Source organism: Lagopus leucura, unplaced genomic scaffold (assembly GCF_019238085.1).
Source record: "Lagopus leucura isolate 7727_CA_CO unplaced genomic scaffold, USGS_WTPT01 Super-Scaffold_100030, whole genome shotgun sequence".
In the NCBI taxonomy this organism is placed as follows: Eukaryota; Metazoa; Chordata; class Aves; order Galliformes; family Phasianidae; genus Lagopus; species Lagopus leucura.
In genome coordinates, this window is record NW_024962281.1 from 6,919,257 (window position 1) to 6,939,760 (window position 20,504).

At 40.6% G+C, this 20,504-nt stretch overlaps 1 protein-coding gene across 1 annotated transcript in view; it reads right to left on the bottom strand.

Annotated features, from left to right (window-relative positions):
- Positions 1–9,330: 9,330 nt before the first annotated feature.
- The window catches only part of CLINT1 (clathrin interactor 1), a 47,886-nt gene continuing 36,712 nt past the window's right edge, over positions 9,331–20,504 (bottom strand). The window contains exons 8-12 of the mRNA XM_042881659.1: positions 20,353–20,434; positions 16,464–16,541; positions 12,499–12,791; positions 11,578–11,782; positions 9,331–11,073 (exon numbers count right to left, since the gene is read on the bottom strand). Coding sequence (XP_042737593.1) covers positions 10,712–11,073; positions 11,578–11,782; positions 12,499–12,791; positions 16,464–16,541; positions 20,353–20,434 — 1,020 coding nt within the window. The 3' untranslated portion in view covers positions 9,331–10,711. The remainder of the gene's footprint in view (positions 11,074–11,577; positions 11,783–12,498; positions 12,792–16,463; positions 16,542–20,352; positions 20,435–20,504) is intronic.

Here is a 20,504-nt window from a genome sequence, read left to right on the forward strand (position 1 = left end):
TTTTAGAGATGCAGAAAGGAAGCGAACTTCACACTGAAGAATGTAAGTACCATCCTGATCACTCCAAGTGCTGCTACATAGGATGTATCTTCCACTGTGCCACCAGGAGAGGGTTTTCCAGGAACTGGAGAGTTCCTGAGCTGCCATGCAGTGTGAGTAGAGACAGCTTCTGACTGCCAGGAAGCTGATTGGTCCCATAGTAAACGGTGCTGGTGTGTTTGGATCACAGGTGCTAAATATATGGGTGCAGGTTGCTAGAGGTGATAAGAAATCTGTTGTGGAATTCAGGTGTTTACTAAAGGAATCAACCTGCCAACTGCTTAAAGAATACAAAATCTGCAGTTTAAAGCTACCAGCAGCAGTAGGAGGATGCATGTAATGAGAAGGATCAGACAGCAGCAAATTCACAGAGGTCTGTACCCATTGACTTTCATTTGCATTTTAAAGTGTAGTTCTGCACCAGGAGCATGCCCTTTCTGCCATGTGTCTGGTATCTCTCCGATGTCACTGCAGTCAGAGTGGCAGTGGATTCTTGCTTGCTCTTTTAGATTACAGCTCTGTCTGTTTAATTGACAAGTGCAAAGGACATGAGTTGTTTGATGTTCCTGCAGGTTGTGAAGCACGTGCTCTAATACCTCCCTAACCGGAGTCACATCAGTTGGTTTAAGTGCAGCAGTTGTTGTTAGAAATTCCAGTTCTGAGTTTAGCTGCTGTCCAGGTATTCTGTGTAGCACATTCATCTCACCACAGTTCTGATGTCAGTTTGTTTTTGAAACCTGTGAACTGCTGGAGCTTCTCTGGCGATACTGAAGCTGTTGGAGGTTGGGACCGCATCTCATGCGCTCACCCCGCCGCTCCCCGCCCGCTGCAGCCGCGAGGTGGCAGCAAGGGAAGGGGAATCCCGCGGCCGCCGAGATCCCGAGGGGTTGGGAGGATGGGGGGGAGGAGATCCCACTGCGAGCTGAGATTTAGGTTGGATTTACAAGGAGGGTGGTGAGGCAGTGGCACAAGTTGCCCAGGGAGGCGGTGGTGCCCCATACCTGCAGACAGCCACGGTCAGTCTGGAGAAACTCTGAGCACTGATGGAGCTGTGGGTGGCCCTGTTCATTGCAGAGGAGTTGGAACACATCTCCTTTAATGTCCTTTCCAACTCAAACGATGCTGTGCTGATTTACAGGCTGGAATCCTATATTGCAGAATACAGTGGTTGGAAGGGATCTCTGAGGCTCCCCCAGTCCAGCCCCCCCCACTGAGAGCAGGATCCTGCAATATAGTACTCAGTTAAGCATCCTCCTGGGTTTTGAATATCTCTGGATAAGGAGAGCCCACCACATCTGTGCAGTTCACGTGGAAGTGACGTGGTGTGGAAAATACTGAAATAGTATTCTTTGAGCCTGTGGGCGCTGTCGTGGTGTGGTCACACACAGCTGCAGCAGAGGCTTGAAGGGAACCAGCCCCTCTTCTGCTCTGCCCTGCTGGGGACCAGCTCAAGCACAAGGGTCCATCACATCAGTGTGGTCAGTGGAACAAGCGCGCAGCACAGCGATCAGGAAAAGGATGTGGGGGTTGGAGTGGAAAATCTGATGCTATTGGACTGATGTAGCAGCAGGAAGGATGGCAAACAGGACATTGCACAGCAAGGGGCAGAAAGAGCAGAGTAGAGAGCTGTGCCTGTTATCTGAGTGAACCAGAGTGAGCCAGAAAGGAGGAAGTGAGTGATTTTACACTTCTCTGCTGGAAGAAGGGCGCTGTGGTGGTTCTTTGGGAAGCATGGGTGAATGTTGGGCAGTATCACCAAGTTCTCAAAAAGGTGGAAGAAACAACTGAAAGAACTGAAAGAATTTTAGTTGCTTAGAGGCTCCAAAATGAGAACAGTGGGAAGTAGAGGGAAGATGGGGACTCTCAGCAAGACCTCCCTGCACCACACACCTTGTTTGTCTTCACTCCAGCTCAAACCTGGGGTAAATGAGCTCAAACAATGCTGGAGGGATACGCTTCATGCCTCTGCTATTAGCTGCTGTAATGCCTGTGCTGCTGGTTTAGAAGCTGTGGTTGGGGTGGGGTGCTACCAGGTCACAGCACTGAAGTGAACTGGGTGGAACCAGGGTGGCAAACTAGGACTTAAACAGCTCTAAATTCAGCCAAATAGTGCAAATGGGCACAAACCTCAGTCTTCTCCAGCACCCCTTTGCCCCCCAGCTTGGTGTTTATGATGCACGTTTGCTAAACCACCTCCATCAGGCAATGACAGCTTTATACCTGTAAGATAGCAGGTAGTTATTAATTTATTTTAGAAACACCTGCATTCTTGTCATTCCTCCTCCAACCAGGATGCTTTGAAGCTGCCCACTCCTCAGCTTGCTGTTTTAATTAAAAACACAGACCCTTGAAAAAGCGGGTTGTACTGTCTCCAACCTCATGAGACACAGCAAACATCAGTGTTAGCGTGCAGCACTTGCTGAGAGCCATCCCTGGCCTCGTTTCTATTTTGCAGTGTAAACTAATGAACAAAGAGCTGCTATTTGTCACGATATCCAGTGTAAGGGCTTTCAGGGAGTGCTACGGGCTGACAGGGAGATACTGCAAGAGGCTGCAGACCCTGACCTCAAGTAATAGCTTCAAAGGAGCTCCTGAAAAGTTCTGCAGCACCCAGAAGGAATTTTCTTAGAAGGAATGGAGCAGTCAGTGCACTTCAGTAGCTAAAACTACATCAAGGCTTCTGCTGACTTGGTGGAAATGACATTGTTTTGCAGGGAAATGCTGTTCTGTGAGGTCTGCTTTTCACCCGAGGAAAAGGAGCTGCGCCTTACGTGATGATATCAGCTCGCACCAGCAGTGTGCCTGCAGGGAGTGTGCATGGGAAGGAACAGGGGAGCAGAGCAGGAGCCACAGAGCACTGTCCTTATCTTGCTGTGAGGGGGCGAGACAAAGCCTCAGCTCCCAGGGAGGATGGCACAGCCTGTATCAAAGGAAAAGGTGGGAAATCAGAGATGGATTCACCGAGCATCTTTTAGTCCAGATGGCACTTCCTGCTTCCCCCTCATCCTCCTCCTTACCTCCTGCCCCATGTTCAGTGGGCCAGGCACACAGCTCCCCATCAGCGATGTTTCTCCGAACCCTGTGTTGTTTGCAGGTGCTTGAGGTTTCCCTGAGGCTGCAAGCCCCAGCACAGAGACTGGAAGGTGGCAAGCCAGTGGTTTGGCTCTTCCTGCTGCCCAAAGACAGTATCCATGGGCCAGAGCTCTTTGCTTGCTCCCATCAGTGCTTGGAATCCAGGTGATGAAAAAGGGTGACATCACTGTGACACTTCCATGTATTGAGACAGGAATACAGAACTTCCATCACCGGGTCAAGAAATTCACACACATCGAACTGGGCTGGAAAAAAAAATCACCCAGGGTGGTGTAGGCTGAGAGACAGACGCTTCTTCCTCACCTCTTCACACCTCGGTGGGACTTGGGGGGGATGCAGTCTTCTGCCCAGAAGGGTGAGAGACAACGGGTGAACAGAGGCTGCTGTGGAGAGACCTGTGAAGGAACCCAATTTCCTGTCCTTTAGGAGCTTAACCCTTAGCATTCCCTCATCCTGGGTTTGTTTGCAAGTCAGAAATGGGGAAAGATTTTGGTAATTTCAGTATTACCAACAGTTTGTTAAAAGACTAATTGCCAAGTAGCTTATGCATGTGGGACCATTAGTAATTCTGTAGCTATGCAAATTAAAACAGTGATGTATGATTTATAGCTTTAATAATGTTCTGAAGGCTCTTAAATTTTAATCAGTTGCAACATCCTTTTTAATATTCAATTACTTTATTAACTAATTAGGTCACTTGCTGAAAAAGCACATAAGGCTAGTGCTATTTTAATATCAGCTGAATATCACAAAATACCTTTGAAATGGTGTAAATGGTTTATTTATTTTAAATAGATCATTAAGATGCTACAATTAATAAATCAATTACAGAAGAGAAGGAAGAAAAGACAAGAAATTGATAGATGGCAACCCACAACAGCAGCTTCTGTACTTACTTTCAAAATGTTCACGGGGATGCTGAACTCAGGGAACGTACCTTCCTAGATAATTTGTATTCAGCTGAAGGGATAAGGTTCAAGATATGCTTGGTTCATTACGGATGCTTTTTTTGTATGAATTTAGCTTTCTGATTGATAAAAGCTTCTAAATGACCTTGAGAAGTATTTAAAAGGACAGCCCTCCATCACGGTTTGCTCTTTTGTCCATCTCGGAAAGATAAAGCCATTACATCTCATTGCTGCTAATTCTGGGGTGAAAGGCAGAGCTCCTGGGAGGGGGAAGGTGTGCTGCTAATCAGTGACCCACCTGCTGTGCTCCAAATGGACGTGGAGCCAATCCTCAGGAGAACCAGAGCTTTGCTGGTTGGATTCACATCTTTGCTAGAGCAGGGCAAGGAGTACATTTTGACAAGGTGTTAGGGAAGGAGAAGTCTTTCATCTATAGGAAATAAGAAAAAACAACAGAACCAAACCCTGGACTAGACTAGCCTGCCTAAAGATGCTATCAATCTAGCACGAGTTCTCAGTGACCTCCAGAGGAGCAGCCATCAGCTGCCAAACTCCCTGCCCACATGCAGCAGGATGGGTGGTACAGGCAAGGAGGAAAGGGAAGTGGAAGATGGGACATGGATGCTTGAAGAATAATTACCTTCATAACCTGCAACACAACCTGGGCAAAACCAGCCCAAACTTCTTGGCTTTTCCACTTCTACAGGCAGTGGAATTGTACCTTCACATTTTTCTAAGCAAGGAAACTATCGCAGTTCCCAAAACAAAAGATGCACACGCCTCCATCCCAGGGCATCTGCAAACAGGTTATTTAACAGTTGGCTTTAAGTTTTACCACCACTCTGACTTAAAGTGAAATTGTAACTTTTCTAAGAACAATTCTACCTCCTTAATGTTTTCCCGTAAAAAATAATTACTGATGCTTCAGGTGGCTGCTGTTCTGCATAATCATCCATTGGCAAGAGAAGGTATCTGACCAGTCTGGGCTGGATTAGACACTGATGCATGAAGGATTTGGATGCTTAAAATAATGCTAAATCCACATTTTAAAGGAGGAAATGTCACAGGATAGGACTTGTACAAAAATAAGAAATGCTGCTACAGGTTGGGATAACACACGATGCTACATATTTTGGAACAAGCACAGATAAAACCCTTAAGAGCTCAGATGTTTATGCAGTCAAATAGGGTCACTGTCATGGTTTTTAGGAGTGACTATTTCACCTACCACAATCCTGTTGTACAACACAGCTCTCAGGCTGTCCTCAGTCCCCTTACAAAGCCCCGGTTCACAAATAAGTGCATTTCTATCACATCCCTGTGCCTTCTCCTCAGTCATTTCTTCACATGCATGGATTTCCTCACATAGCGAATCATTTGGGTAGGAAAAAACAACACCTACATCCTCCTTGTGAAACCAAACGCTAGCTGGACTTGCATATCACAGGCAACATTGCCTCACACTCAACTGGTACCAGGAGAAAGAAGGATGCAGAAGGCAGCAGAAAGCAGCCACAAAGCACTGAGGTTCCAGCCCTCCCCCCTCGCAGCAGGACGCAGTGCCACAGAGCCACCCATACCAAACAGCCACTGTTAACCTCCCCAGCTCGATTCAGCGTGACAGTGACACTTCACAGCACATTGCATCCAATCTCATTTGAAGCTGACAAAGATTGTTTCTGTTTTATATCTATTGGTTTATTAATGGACTACAGCCTCTTAAGCAGATGCATATTCATTAGATAGCCAGCTGTTAGGAGGTTCCCAGATGTCGAAAGTAGCTCTGTCTTGGAATGCATTCTTTTCCTTCCCATGAAACAAAGTAATTGTAGCTCTGTTAAAGAGCCAGTTAATTAGTGAACTAGTACCGTATGGCACATGATTTAAAAAGAAGAAAAATCTGTAAATTTGTGAACAGTGAAGACAGTTTTGAAACTCAGGGCTGAGCTGCACCGTACACATGGAGCACTGAAGACAGAGAGAGTTGGCTTATGCCATGTAAAGAAATCCCAGCTGCAGACATACAGGGATACACTGAGGTTTGCTCCCTGCTTCATTTGCTACACTCAGCAGATTTCCTTTTACTGCTTATCCTTACGTATTTTAAAGGCTGCTGTACCTGACGAGGACCAAACTTCTGTAGATCCCAGCTAGGTAAAGTTGTAACCAGCCCAAGCCATGCAGACTGAATTTCAAATTCCACAGGCCCCCGTTTTGTATCACAATATTTGCAGGGCTCACCACGTTGTCTTTACAACTTGTTTCTGCCTTTCTTTCCCTGGAGCTCTACAAGCAGCTCCCATAAGGCACATCTTAGAAGTGCAGCTACAATAGTCATCCTCTCTCCCACCAGCCCAGGAGCTCTCCCACAGAGCCATCTAAAATGTTAGGGAACATCAGCTCCAAATCTGAGTGCTTTGGAAAACATTCACAGTGATTGTGTGCTTCTGGCTGATGTGAACAAGCTGCAGAGCCACATGTTCCATCACCACACAGCCCCAGCCTCCTAGGAGCAGCACACAGTGCTGCTTTGTCCTCAAGAAAGAGCTGTGCTTCAATTACCAGTACAGGAAGAAGAGGACAACTCTCCTGCTGCAGGCAGAGCTCCCTGGCTGGAATAACTGGAGGCAGGTATTCAGTATCTGGTTTCCAGTTCTCTCATTCTTTTTGCCAGTCAAATCTGTCAGCCAGTGCCCAGAACAGTACATCAAGTGATTTTTCAGCGTGCTGACATTTCTGACTGAAAGTTTCCTTAGCAGGCAAATATTTTGCTTAAAACAAAGATTTTCAATGTGCAGTCAAACCCTGTGGGTTTGCCTGAAACAGTTGTGACTTTTAGTGAGTGGTGGCTTTGAATACCTGAAGGGTGGGGGAGAAAAATTACATCTCCATGAAAAGCTTTAATCGGAACCAAGTGAAGATACTATAAAATGTCATACGCCATAAAAGTGTTTACAGCCACGCACAGAGGAACACAGAGGCAATTTTGTAGAGTGACTCCTGGAGCAAAGGCCTCAGAGAATAAAAGTGTCTTTAGATATTTGTTATCCTGTTAGAGTTGGCATCACCTTGAGTATACAATGCCTGCCTGCATTATGTAAACACTTCATTGATAAATCCCTCCCCCACCTCCCTTAAGCAGTGTCAGACTGTTCTTAGCTGACAGATATAGCTGAAACAGATGCTGCTATAAATACCCTTGTTTAGCTGTTTTGAATATAATTCCTTTTGTAGAACACAGTGGATGCTCTAGTTATCCCTGAACCTGCACCTGTGCTGCAGTTTATTACTCCTTTGTACATATTAAGATTTTATTTTTTAAGAAAGGATTGAAAAAACTACACAGGGAATGGCTCCAAATTTCCTGATGTACAGACAACTTTTAGAAAGGATTTCACTTATTTTGACTACAATTTTCCTAAGTCTACCACCTCTGCACTCTGTAGCTTCTAAAGTTCACCTCTTACTACAGAATACAGTCTATCCCCTCTCTTTTTTCCCCTGTAGGCTCTAAACTCCAGTTATAGATTGCTGCTTTTCAGTTTGGTGTGCAAAGGCCATGCTGCTACACTGCCAGCAGTCACAGCACTTTCAAGACTGCCTACAGTTTGTCCTTCAACCTGGAGCACTCTGCACACTGCCATGACTTGTGGCTGGTCTGGGGGGAAAAGCAAGGATGTCAGATCTGGCCAATGGCCAGCGTGGCAAAGCTAAATCCATGCTGATATGGCAGCACACCATGCAGCCACATGCTGCATACACACTAGGCTTTTGGACAGTTTGCAGTTATAGCTGGACCTAGCTTTAACAAGAACATAGGAGCATGGCTTAGATTATACTCTAGTTATTCTGGGGAGGAGCTGATGAATTGTCAAACTATCACCATGCACACAGCAGCTCATTTGTATTTTACACCTGGAAAGGTAATTTGTTTTCAATTCTTAATATGCTATTTTTCCTCACACCTGAAATATTGATATTTTATGATATCCATCTTAAACGTGGTCAATACATTTTGCTTAACACTCACAATCCATTTAATATTCTGTCTCTAAAATGTAAGCCATATTCTGCTAAGCACAATAACCTACACTTTATGTCCTTCACTTTAAGTAAAGGAGAGAACAGGAGGAAACTCCGTGAAAAAGGCTCTCATCACTGCAGGTAGCAGTTGCATCAGTGTGCACATGACTTATGTTCCAAAGAGATCTTATCACACCATCCTCTCTGATGTATATTTTGGTTTATAGGAATTCCCTCCCATCTACCTGCAGAAATCAGCAGTCAATGAAGGAACTTCTCACACTCCATACAGCCCTGTTCACAATTAAAACATCAACCCACAGAAAGAATGATGCATGGTTTGGGCAGTGAATCAGTTCAGTGCTACAACTGGTCTGTAAGCCCACGTACCACTAAGGGATCTTTGACAAACCCAAAGATCCACTCTGGACTGACCAAGCCTTTTCCAACAGCGTTACTCTGATAAATGTTTAGTTACAATTCACCACTCAATTAGATGCTAAATCATCAGTTCCTCAAAGAGATCTGAGCAATGTAAACAACAACATGATCTTTAAACTCAATGGCTACTATTTAACCAGCTAAGCTTACCTTAAGAGGACAGCATAATGAACAGGTTTGCCCAAGTCACCAGAAAGCCTTCTAAAGGCAGCAACACCAACTATAGGCTTAATTCTCCTTGTCACCCATTTACCCTCCAGAGCTGCCTTTCTTCCCACCACTATTTTGCATATATTGAACCAGTCTGAACCTTCCCATCTGTCAGCACGAGGTTTTGAGGGCAGTTATTCCAAAGAAGTCTGAAGGTTTCAGAAGAGGAACCAGAGCACTCTCTCCCACTCAGCCGTTAAAGCCTGCCTTGATTACTTTGATGTAACAACACTTGAAAGCTCCTATTCTTTGAAACTAATTTAAACACATTGAATTGTTGAAAGATTAAAAACCGCAGTCAGCTAATTACACTCACTCTCATCTCTTATTCAGCAAATGAATCACTTTTCATTACCACTTAGCTGAAGTACATGAATTTCTGCCTAATTAGAAATGTTGTAGATGGAGCATTAGCAAGGCTGGAGCGGGTCAGGATATCTTGCCTGCTTCATTTTTAATTCCTAACAGTAGAGCCAGATAGGAAAGGCTTCAGATAAGAAGTCATTAAACAATTTTAAATTATTTATAAAAATTACTTTGCCCAAATTAAAATTATTTTTTTTTCCCAAATGCTCTCATAAATGTCAAATGGAATGAAAAGAAAAGCAGCCCAACATTGATTTTAATGAACATTTTAATGTTATGTATAACAGAACATTATGAATACAATGGAAACAAAGTTTTATCAACTTAATAATAAAAAAGAAATTCAACGTAAGAAAAGGGAGGAAATAAATTTCATACCTACAGTATAGTGCTTATTCTTACCAATATTCCCAGCTTGTGAATATAACAATATCTTTGTATTCCACATTCTAGAATCATGATTCATGTGAACTCAGATGCAGATTTAGACAAGGAAAAAAAAAACAAACCATAATTCATTCTTTTGTTTTCAGTAAATCAGTAAAATCTTTGACTGCTACAGGTTTCCTTTATTAATATATATATTTTATTCTTCTATTGGCTTCCACAGTTGCTAATGCCATATTTACACAAAAGAATCACTAAATGTGATTTATATGAAAGCTAAGATCAAATGCTGTTGGATTAGATGGGGTTATAGATTTACTCAACAGTGTAATTCATCTTGTTATTTTTTGTAATGATGCAAAAAATTAACATTTTTGCCTTTTGACTGCTGCTGACACTGTAAACCAGGGGTTCCATAGGGATACTGGTAGAATAAATGATGCTAACTTCCACTGTAAAAGAACTGCAAGAAAGTGCATTTTCTGGAGTTTTGTAAAAGGAAACCTTCCAGCAGTCTCAGTCAAATCCTCTCCCAGGCTTGCAATGGATATCAGTTATAACAATGGTGGCACGTAATGCCCCAAAAATCTGGTGATCACCAAATTGCTGAGAGACGACTTTTACAATAAAAATTTGAGTAATACAGCAGCGTGGCTGGAACATTAACAAAAGTGTATGTACATTCCAGGTCCCTTTGAATTAGCCATAATCACATATGTAGGCCATTTTTGGACAAAAATATATATTCTTATAAAAAACTGATTATTGTACTTCAGTGACTTCAACTGTGGACTTAAGAGTGGTAGTAAAAGGAATGAATCCAATCATGACAAAGTGATCAGGGAGAGGGGAAAAAGAAAGTCAAGCTCTTCAAGAAAAAGAAAAGTATAAAATTAGATTCAATCATTTTTACTCAACCCCCATTCCAGTCTTCCATCAAGTCCCACAGTTAAAACTGGTTCTTCTACCTAGGAAAGGCTTTGATGGTTCTCAATACAAATTATTTTGCAAAATCATTTAATACATTCCTTAGAAGAACCTTTCATCTCTCCAGAATTTGAATACTAGTTATTTCAACATTTAGAAAATAGCTTTTGGTTCTTTATGTAGATACTTGAACTGATAAAGAAAAAAAAAAAAAAAGATGTATTGATCTGTGTTTTCCATCCCTTCCCAGCTATATTTGTACAGCTAAAAATCCTTCATTCAGACTGCTCATTTATTTTTATTTATTTTTACAATCTTTATTTGCTAAAATTGGCAAAATTTGCAAAGGCATCTTGCTTGGGTTGTACAGTCCCAGGAGTCATAGAGGTCATAGAGATATTGGTTATTCCCATTCCTATTGTGCCCATCAAACCCATTCCTGTAGCTGGCACTCCCATGTTCATGTTCATTCCCATCGTTCCCTGGTTCAACATAGGCATGGGTCCCATGGAAGTCATCCCCATCGTACCTGGCATCACACTGGACATTCCCATGCCCACAGGAATGGAGCCTCCCATCACTGGGCTTGTCTGGGGTCGAACAGGCATCATGTTAGGTTGAGGATTGAGGTTCACAGCTGCAAAGTTTTGAGTCATGACATTCATAGGCTGTTGCATATCTGCAAAAAGAGAAAAGGATGCAAAAATAATCAGAGTCTGTTTGAAAGTGTTTGTTTATTTTAAGTAACTTGTGTGAGAATAAAGATGTGATGCACTGTGAACAAAGAAAGATACGATAGCCAAAATATAGCTACTGCACTCATTTCCACATTCTCTATATGATGACTCAGAAAACATTTACAAGTAACTTTTAAATAGCATGCATTGCTATAAAATACTACTATGTGAATTTTAGAGAACTTCTAGCAGTTCAGGAAGCCTGAAATGAAGATATGGCAACAGTGCAAAATTTACTGTAAAGATATGCAGTTACCAGTCTTGTCAATCTTGTCAACCTCTGTTCAGATAATACCACTCGTGTCAGCAGCATTACAATAGTTTAAGAAAACATATGTGGCTGAACACAGGAAAACAGTAATTAGCAAAATACTTCATCTCAAGGACAGTTTACTAAACACCCAGAGAAAGCATGAAAGCAAGACAGAGCATCAACAAAAACTCACTTTGTTGCTGCATCATGGTATTAAGTGATGGCTGCTGGGGTTTGGAAGGCTGCATCCCAGGTACTAAATTGTCCAAACTGATATTTACACTGGGATCTGACCAAGTTGAAGGTAGAGTTTTGCTTGCACTCTTCGGTACCACCTCTGTGCTTGCATTATAAAGAGAATTAGGCTTCGGCATCATAGTGTTCACACTCTGCAGGGGCTATGAAAAAAAAAAGTTTGTTGGCATACACTGGAAACAATACTACTAATAGGCTTCAGGACTAAACAGCAAGTGTTTACATTTCCACAGAACACAACAAAAAGCCAATGAGATTATTCTATGAACTTCAGCTCTTCCAAAGCATCACTGCCGTTTGCTTTTACATCATTGGAATAGGTTAAAATAGTATCAAGATCACATAACTATGCAGTATTGAACATCTATAGTCAAGTTTTGAACTCAGACGTACTGATTTTTAATTCCCAATATCAAGTTGACCTGTTACGGTTTCCAAAAAAAAAAATCAGTGACTTCCACATAAGCAGGCAGCTCTGGGTTTTGGGAAAACAGACTAGTCGTCACCTCCACATACCTGAGGCTGGAAACCTGTAACATCCAGTGGATGATGGCTTTAAGGTTTAAAATGTCATCAACCTCTTCTTCCCCAACAAAGCAGCAACACTTCATAGAACAATGGAGATCATCTAAGGGAAGACCAGCTTATAAAAAGAGGCCTTTCAAGAACTTCCAGCACCTTTTCTTTACAGGACATTTTGTCATTTTCAGACAAAATATTCTGATGTAATGCTGGTCACAACATCTGAGCGACTAGGTATGGATTTCAAGAGTGGAATGGATCCAGTTTCAACATTGTGATTAAGGAGAGGCAAAAGACTGAGAAACCTCATTTAGCAACTGTACAAAAGGCAGCATACCTGTGACCTCGACATGGGTAAACTGACGCCCACAGCATTGGAGCTCATCATAGAGAAATTCATACTTTGTGAAGAGGTCATGGTTGTCTGAGAGGGTCCCATCAAATCAAAAAGATCTGTAGAATTTGAAGCAGCTGGAGGCTGGCCAGAAGCTGGCTGTGAGACACTGAAGAGCTCCATAGCTGGCTGCTGTGCTGCACTGCTGAAGAGCTCACCAGATGAAGCACTGGGACAAGGAGAAGCTTGGTTGAAGGCACTCCAGTCACCAAAGTCTCCATTTCCACTTGTTGTACCTGAGGGGAAGGGAAAAGTGCAAGTGAAAGATGGAAAGAAGAAAGGTAGAAGACTTAAAAGATGGCACTAAACAAATGCCATACTCCATGAACTGAAACAAATGAGAGCTGATCTGTGTCCGTCCAGATTAACATCTGCAGGTAGAACCTCCATCTGGACATCATTCTCTCTCATGAATATTCCAACAATTTTAACAAGGTAGCAAAGGAAATATGAAACATCCATACACAGAAAGAAGGATGTTTGATAACATGTCACCTGTGGATACAAGACAAACAGGGACAGATTACCTTTAGCTGAAATACAAAGATAACTTAAGGGTAGATTGGAGTCTCTAGTAAAAACAACACCTAAAACTTGATTTTTTAGCTCAGAGTTGTATTATTTGGTGAGAGAACCATTACCAGAAGTCAGCCACTTGAAAGAAATTCTGTCATGATAGAATGCAAAACCAGCTACTTCAAGATCTGTATATATACAATCAGTAACCCTTTGCATAAAAAAATGCTGAGAGAAATAAATAAAAAACCCTTTGTAAACAGGTTATTAGAGACTTATTTGAGGTGATCAGGAATTATTTCTTTCCATCCTATGAGGTGCTCATGTAAAACATATCAAGTTTTTCATATTTTCCTTGGCACGAAGCAGAAATTCAATCTTGGATCTAATATACCCTTCAGAAGAAGTTTTGCTGAACTCACAGGTCACGACTGAAGTTTGTTTCATTTCAATATAAGAGGGTTTTTGCAGACAAGTGTTTAAAACAAAACACAGCAATTAGCAGTGAGACAAAGAGAGCTGTAGAATGCCTTACAAGCTGTTTATACACAACTGCAAGGATACCTATTTCAGAATCACAGAGGTCCACAGGCAGAAACCTGCAATCTGAGAGCATATAACCCTTGAGTCAAATAAAGTAGATGTTCTCTTCCTTAAAAACATGTTTTTCTATTAACCAGAAAAGGGTTACTTCACAACAGTAATAGCAAAAGAAGAGATTAAAATAAATACATACAGGAGATGCTAAAAACACAATGTCATTTAAGCTGCTTTCATTACTACATCGTGAATCTTGTTCCATGTTTGGGCCATTGTACAGGTCAGCTTTTTGATTATATCACTGGTACACTTGTGGTACTTGAGCTAAGAGACACACAATGTCATTGCCATGTGAAGTGAACCAAGTTCTAATGAACAGTTAAATCATCCTTTGAATTTCTTTAGACAAGCTAATAAAGATTCAGACACATAAAAGCTGGGGTTGATGAATCTAGCGGCAGTTTCTGCTTCCAAACTACATGATGTCCAGTTCAGTAACAGACACCCACAGCAATTTTAACTGCATTCTATTACTAAAAATTTAACAGCATGAACATTTACATACAATATAAAAGATTATCAACATGCATGCACGTTCAGCCTTCAATTATTTTTATATTTACCAGCAAATAAAGAATAGTAGGAGTCTAAATCGGTTCACAAAATCTAAGTACTGCCAACAATATTAGTGCATTTAATGCACTGATGTTCATTAGCTTAGGGCCTTCTTAGAACATTTGCTTTGATCTCCCTCACAAACAGGGACTATATTAGAATATTTCAATTAGTATTACATATTAAAAATTAAAACCTACTTTAAATATTCCTGATAGAAGAAGCACACTCAGCATTTACTTATCTATGTTCAGATCTGTGCACTGAGCACCAATAATGGAAACAGGGGTAAAACGTATGAGGGTTTGCCCCTTCAGTAGGGCTTCAAAGATGATTAATCAAGAAGGAAAGGATTTCTAGAGGGGCTTACGCTGTTCAGGAATGATTAATCATTTTACAGGCCTCCTTGTCCCTTGCATAACGGTGATTGGAATAGATTAATCACATTAACGCAGATAAAGGATTGTATCAATTTAGGTTGTATTAACACACAGATTATTTGCATAGTAGGCAGCTTTGTGTTTGCCAAACAACTTGGTTTTGACTGAGAAAGCTTGTTAAAAATTACAGCAGTTCTTTCCTACTAAGTAAACTAAAGGTGTACCAACTAATGCTTATGTCCAATACAGTCTTCCTGACACAGCAACAGAAAAAAAAAAGACAATCACAGTGCCTAAAAGTGTGTCACAGGTAGATCTGCTGATCTCTCCACATTCTGGACTGTTACATCCTCACTGAGAACACCCAGGTACAAGCACCACTGCTGCCCAAGTTAACTTCACAAACAGCAGCAAGTCCTTTTCCTCTGTATTCACGTGCATCATTGTTCCGTCTGGATAATACTGTAGGTTGCCAAAACAAAGTTGATTCTTTGAGGTGGCTTCTTAGCATTATTTTTCCAGTCCAAATTTTAAGTGAAATTCTGTCCACGTTGTTTTTCAGACAGTGGCTGTGTGTACATAGTAACCTGTACGCTTGCATGCAGAACGCACATGCACTGAGCCAACTGCCTGGGCATATGAAAGCTCTAAACTGTGGCCCATGCTGCCAGACAAGGGCAAATCTGAGTGGTGTGCTAATGAGCATTATTAACATGTTGTTCTCCTGGTTGGCAAGGACTTGTTTATGTCTGACTTCAAATCTAGATTTTTTTTAAGTAGATTTTTCTTAAAAGGGAAGTGAAATTACAATATTATTTAGTCAAGCTAGAAGAAAAGTGCCAGTCAGCTTCATTCCTGAAATGCATATAGGCAACAGTCAGTGACATACTGTATATGAGGGACATACCTTGGCTGAATTCCCCTTCAACGTGCTAATCTTTCCACTAGTAACCCATAATGCACTGCAGATTGTAAACAGCTTGTGCCTTAGAATTCCTACATTATGCCATCCAACAATGTCAGCATGATTCTCTGTTTAAACAACTACAATTTTTATTTTTAATCACAGAAGATAAGTGGGGGCTGAGGCTGTCATTTTCTAGCACAGGTGGGTTCCTATTTTCCAATTAACACAATTTTATCTTTTTTTTTTTTCCAACTTACCCATTTAATTTACTGCCCTGCTCCCATCTTTAAAGTTCTGAGAACCAATCTAAACATATGAGAACCAGTGTGTACATATTGCTTGCAAGCTGTTAGTCAAAGTATTAAGAAAACCAACTTAATGCAAATAGTTGAGTAACCTTACACAAGGCACTGGGAAGATCCCAGTGATTAATAATCTGAATAGTCTTATCACTACAGCCTATTTCCCAACCGTTTTGGAAACACAGATGCTGTCATACCAAAGCATTCATCATTGTAGAATACCAGTTAAAACAGCTTTTTGCCCACTATTAAACCCACTTCTAAGTTGCTTAATGAATGCTCTTCAGCCAGCATTTAGACCCACACTTGTTTGTTTCAGGATTTACTAAATCACTTTTTGTTTCAGTCAATTTCAAAATTAGATTTGGAGTTAGAATCTAAGTTTTAAGCATATGTTTTAAAATAAAAAGTGATATATTTGGAACCAACATTTTCTCGAAATAAAGTTTATTAAAGTTTCAGGCCCACGAGACAAAAACTGTGTTAGACAATGAGTCTCTTCCTTACACAATACCAATGCTTGTGGTCCAGCTCAATAAACAAAATTTGCCTTGAAAAAGGAAATGACTTTCAATGAGAGATGCCACGTGGCACCTCTTCCACCCTTTCTCCACTTTAACAGCATTTCAATCTGTAAATTAATCCTACCTTGCGATGACGGGAAACTTGCTGAAGCAGCAGCTGAACTAAAATCAGCAAATCCTCCAAATGGGTCAGTTGATGCATCTAGAAACAGAAGGGAGACAAGTGCTGTTACAGGATTGTGCAAAGATCCATTGCAATAATTGCATGCAGAATTTATGAAAAGCCATTCTGCATTTGGCAAGATGAATTTATTGATTGTGCTAAGTAAGTCCACAGTGGTTTTCTTTTTCATCACCATACCATATTTACACAAGCCTGAGCAACAGCAAACTGGATTATTTCTAACTGCACTGCAGATTTTGCAGTTCTGTTTTCTTAGGATCCAAGTTTTTACTACTACTAAAAATAAATTGAGAGAGAATAAAAATGTTAGAAAGTATTCAGATAGTGAGGGATATGGCCAGCTTGCAGTTTATGAAATTAAAACTTTAGAATTTTTTTATATAGAAGCCAGATATTCTCACTGTAAAGAAGTTTATTATGCCTACTATGAAAAATTAAATAACTTGTGCTTAGTTTTTGTGTTACTTAAAGCATGAATGATTTTGCAGTGAACTTGAATTGAAATTTCAAGGACATGGCCTGCATTTATGTTTTTTCTTGCTTTTCTTTGTTTGCTTTCCTTCTGCAGCATGAACATTAAGATTTCCAAGTAGACATCTAAATTATTAACTTCTGAATGTACAACAGGGACATTTCGTCACTAAAAAAAATATACAGGCAAGGTATAGAAAAGATATTATTATTATTCTTAAATCTTCCATTTTTTATATAAGAGAAAGCTTTTTTTTTTTTTAAATAAACCAGAAATAGTTTTAAATGAATCTGTCACTTATCCTTGCTATTACTTTTAGCTAGCTATTCCACTGACCTGAGAAAGCTGAGACTGACCTTTTTTGTTTGTCCTCAAAGATTTCACCTCTAAACAGACCTGCCCTTAGAAGGAGCTGCAGCAGTTCCATTATTTTGCTTTTAGTGTTATGCGTACATTATATAGGTTACATCACAGCTGCTTAGCCTGCAGTGCTTAGAAACTAGCCAGGTGGGACTGGAACATCTGTGCTGCACTCTAACACCACCAGGGACAGCTTCCAACATCTGGTGCCATTTCTGAATTGTCTTATCGCTGCAAGACATTCTGCCCCATCTGCTACTCTCAACTGGGTTAATTAAACTAGAACCATCTCCTTTTTAATAAATGGCTAGCAGTAATAAAAGGAACCATTCACTTTCTAATACATGCACACTTGTATTTCTTTTTAATGTTATTTTATTGTAGACATTGCTAAGAAGGCAACTGTTCTTCCAGGGGGAAATATCTTTTCTTGCAGGGTGTGTAACATATGGTATAAAACATGAGAACCACAGAAGGTATTGCAAGGATGGTCTCTCTGAATTTTCAGAAATATAGACTACTAAAATCATTTTACCGCCGCTTCAAAAGGGAAAAGATTCCACTAAGCTAAAAAAACAATTCTTCACCACAAACCCTGAAGTGATGCAATAAGCATTTTATACACAGAAATGTTTTGATGTTTACTCTGTCTACTGCAATGTACATCCTCAATTCTTTCTTCCCCACCACATTCTGAACTCTGTAAGACAGACACAGGGAATGGTTGGAAGGCTTATAAGCAGAATGAGTAGCAATACTGTACTCCCGAATTCTTCTAGATTGCATCCTAAAACAGAAAAACAAGCTCACATGCTATGCCTATTATCCTTGGGTTGTCTGTCAAAAATGCAGTTATTTGATTTTTAAAAAACATATTCTAACCCCAAATAACTTGATAATGTTCTCAGTCAGCTTTTTTTCCACCTCTGTTGCCTATTTGAAAATGAAAGAGTTCTGGAGAAAGGTTGAAAAGCTTAAGCTGAATGCATTAGCTCTCTAAAGATAACACTGGCTAAGATTAAAGAACCTAGTCTCCAGTAACACCTGAAGAATTACTTCCAGCAAGTCTGTGTATTCTACATCCCAAACAGCCTACTCCTTTACAGCAACCACCCACCTGCCCTTACGTACAAGTTGTGCTGCTTTAGTAATGTGTAAGACCTTAAGCCTCACCAACTTTCTTCCACATCTCCACACATAGATAAACAAATTCTGAGTTCACTGAATTCATACAACTTTCCTGCCAACTTCTTCACAGGACAGATCAAAGGCTACATGCGGTCCTTTCTCCATCTCTTGCTCAACACTGGGAATGTTCCCACACCCTGTGCTGCAAGGAGCAGTGGTCATAACAAGTGACCTGCACGTGAAGGACAGTGCTAATCTTCCCAACGTGAGCTTAAAGATTCCCATGTGAGATCTGTCACTAGAAATGAACCCTTTCCAGGTCAGGAAAGAGGTTGTTTAGCAGAACCAACTGGCAATACGCCTCTTCTCAATACTATTTCTAAATGCTGCTGTGGAGAAAAGGAAAAAACAGAGGAGAGGGGAGGGCTGGAAAAAAAAAAAAAAAAAAAGGATTTGCTACAGTGAAGAGCCAAACTGATGAAGGATTTGAATATTCTGTGAAACAGAAGCACTTTATGTCTATTTGAAATATAGGAAAGCTCAAATTGAACTGAACATTTTTATTCTTAACACAGATATATATATATATGTATTTAAACAAAAAGTAAAACAAAAAATGCTTCAGCCTTTTTCCAGTCAAGAGGACACAGGCCATAATAGCCAAGTATTGAAGCTTCTCAAGTACTGATTAGGGGTAGTGGTTGGAGTCCAGGATATTAAAATTCCAGAGCTGTGCTATATCCTACATACATGAACACCTCTGCATATGAAGTTAACTAAATAAAGAGAATAATGCAAAATAAATCATTCCCAATGCTGAGATGTAGATTACTGTGACAGTTTCCCTCCTCTCCTATAGAATTTTGATACATATTCTATTAAATTCCTACAGAGGTGTCATTTTGGTATCCTAGTGATGAAAGGAATTCTGTTGCATAGGGTGCTCATAACACAGCCTTTTCTCAGACATTATAATACCTAGTGTGATGTATCACATGGGTTCCCACTACAGTGTACCCAGAAGTGACATAATTCAAGACAGAACTGAAGTAGTCTTTACGTGTGTGTGAATGCAGTCAAATTGCCACATATGGGACTCCAGCCACTGGACTGCCATGTTTGGAATGAAGACTCTTGTCTGAAAGAGGTGCTGGAAGCGGCTGCCCGGGGAAGTGTTTGAGTCACCATCCCCAGAGGTGTTCAAGAAACATTTAGAAGTGGCACTAAGGGACATGGTGGGGAAATATTGGTGGCTACTTAAGTAGACAGTTGGACTCGATGATCTTGAAGGTCTTTTTCAACCTTAGCGATTCTATGATTTTTAGGTTTTCTTTAAAGTGAAGGCAGGAGCTGAGTATCTATGGTGCCAATACACACACTCTTCTACAAATAATATGACTGATCTCATATCTAATAATACTAGTTCCTTATTTGTGATGGAAGAAAGTTGCAAAAAACATTTTTATCTGTGAAAAAGTACACACTCACACTTAATTCTCTATTCAAATTGATCTTTAAACAAGAAATTTGCACGCAGTTAACACAGCTGTGCTGTGAGACTACAAATGCATGAAATTCCCTTCTCTATTCTAAGCTAGCTATAATCAAAATAGTTAATATTTAAAAAAACAACAACAACCCTCTAAATCAAAGGTTGACTGATGTGGTGATTAATCTTTGTGCTTCTTTTATTAACCCCATACAATAACACACACAATACCTTTCTGTAGAAGATTCTAAGCAGCTCGAAGTTTTCTGAGTTTTAGTTTATCTACTCTTCTCTATCTTTGGAACATCAAACAAATTTATCCTCAGAATTGGTTCATCAGAATATGCATTAAGATGATTAAACCATAAAAGCACACTAACCTGTTGCGACTGGCTGGCTCGCTCCATCAAACAACAGATCAACCAGGTCATTTGATGATTTGCTGCCAGAGGATACAAAAGCCTGAAAAAGAAATGCAATTAATCTTTTGTGTCACTACCACTTTTAAAACAGAACTGGACAGATGCATCAT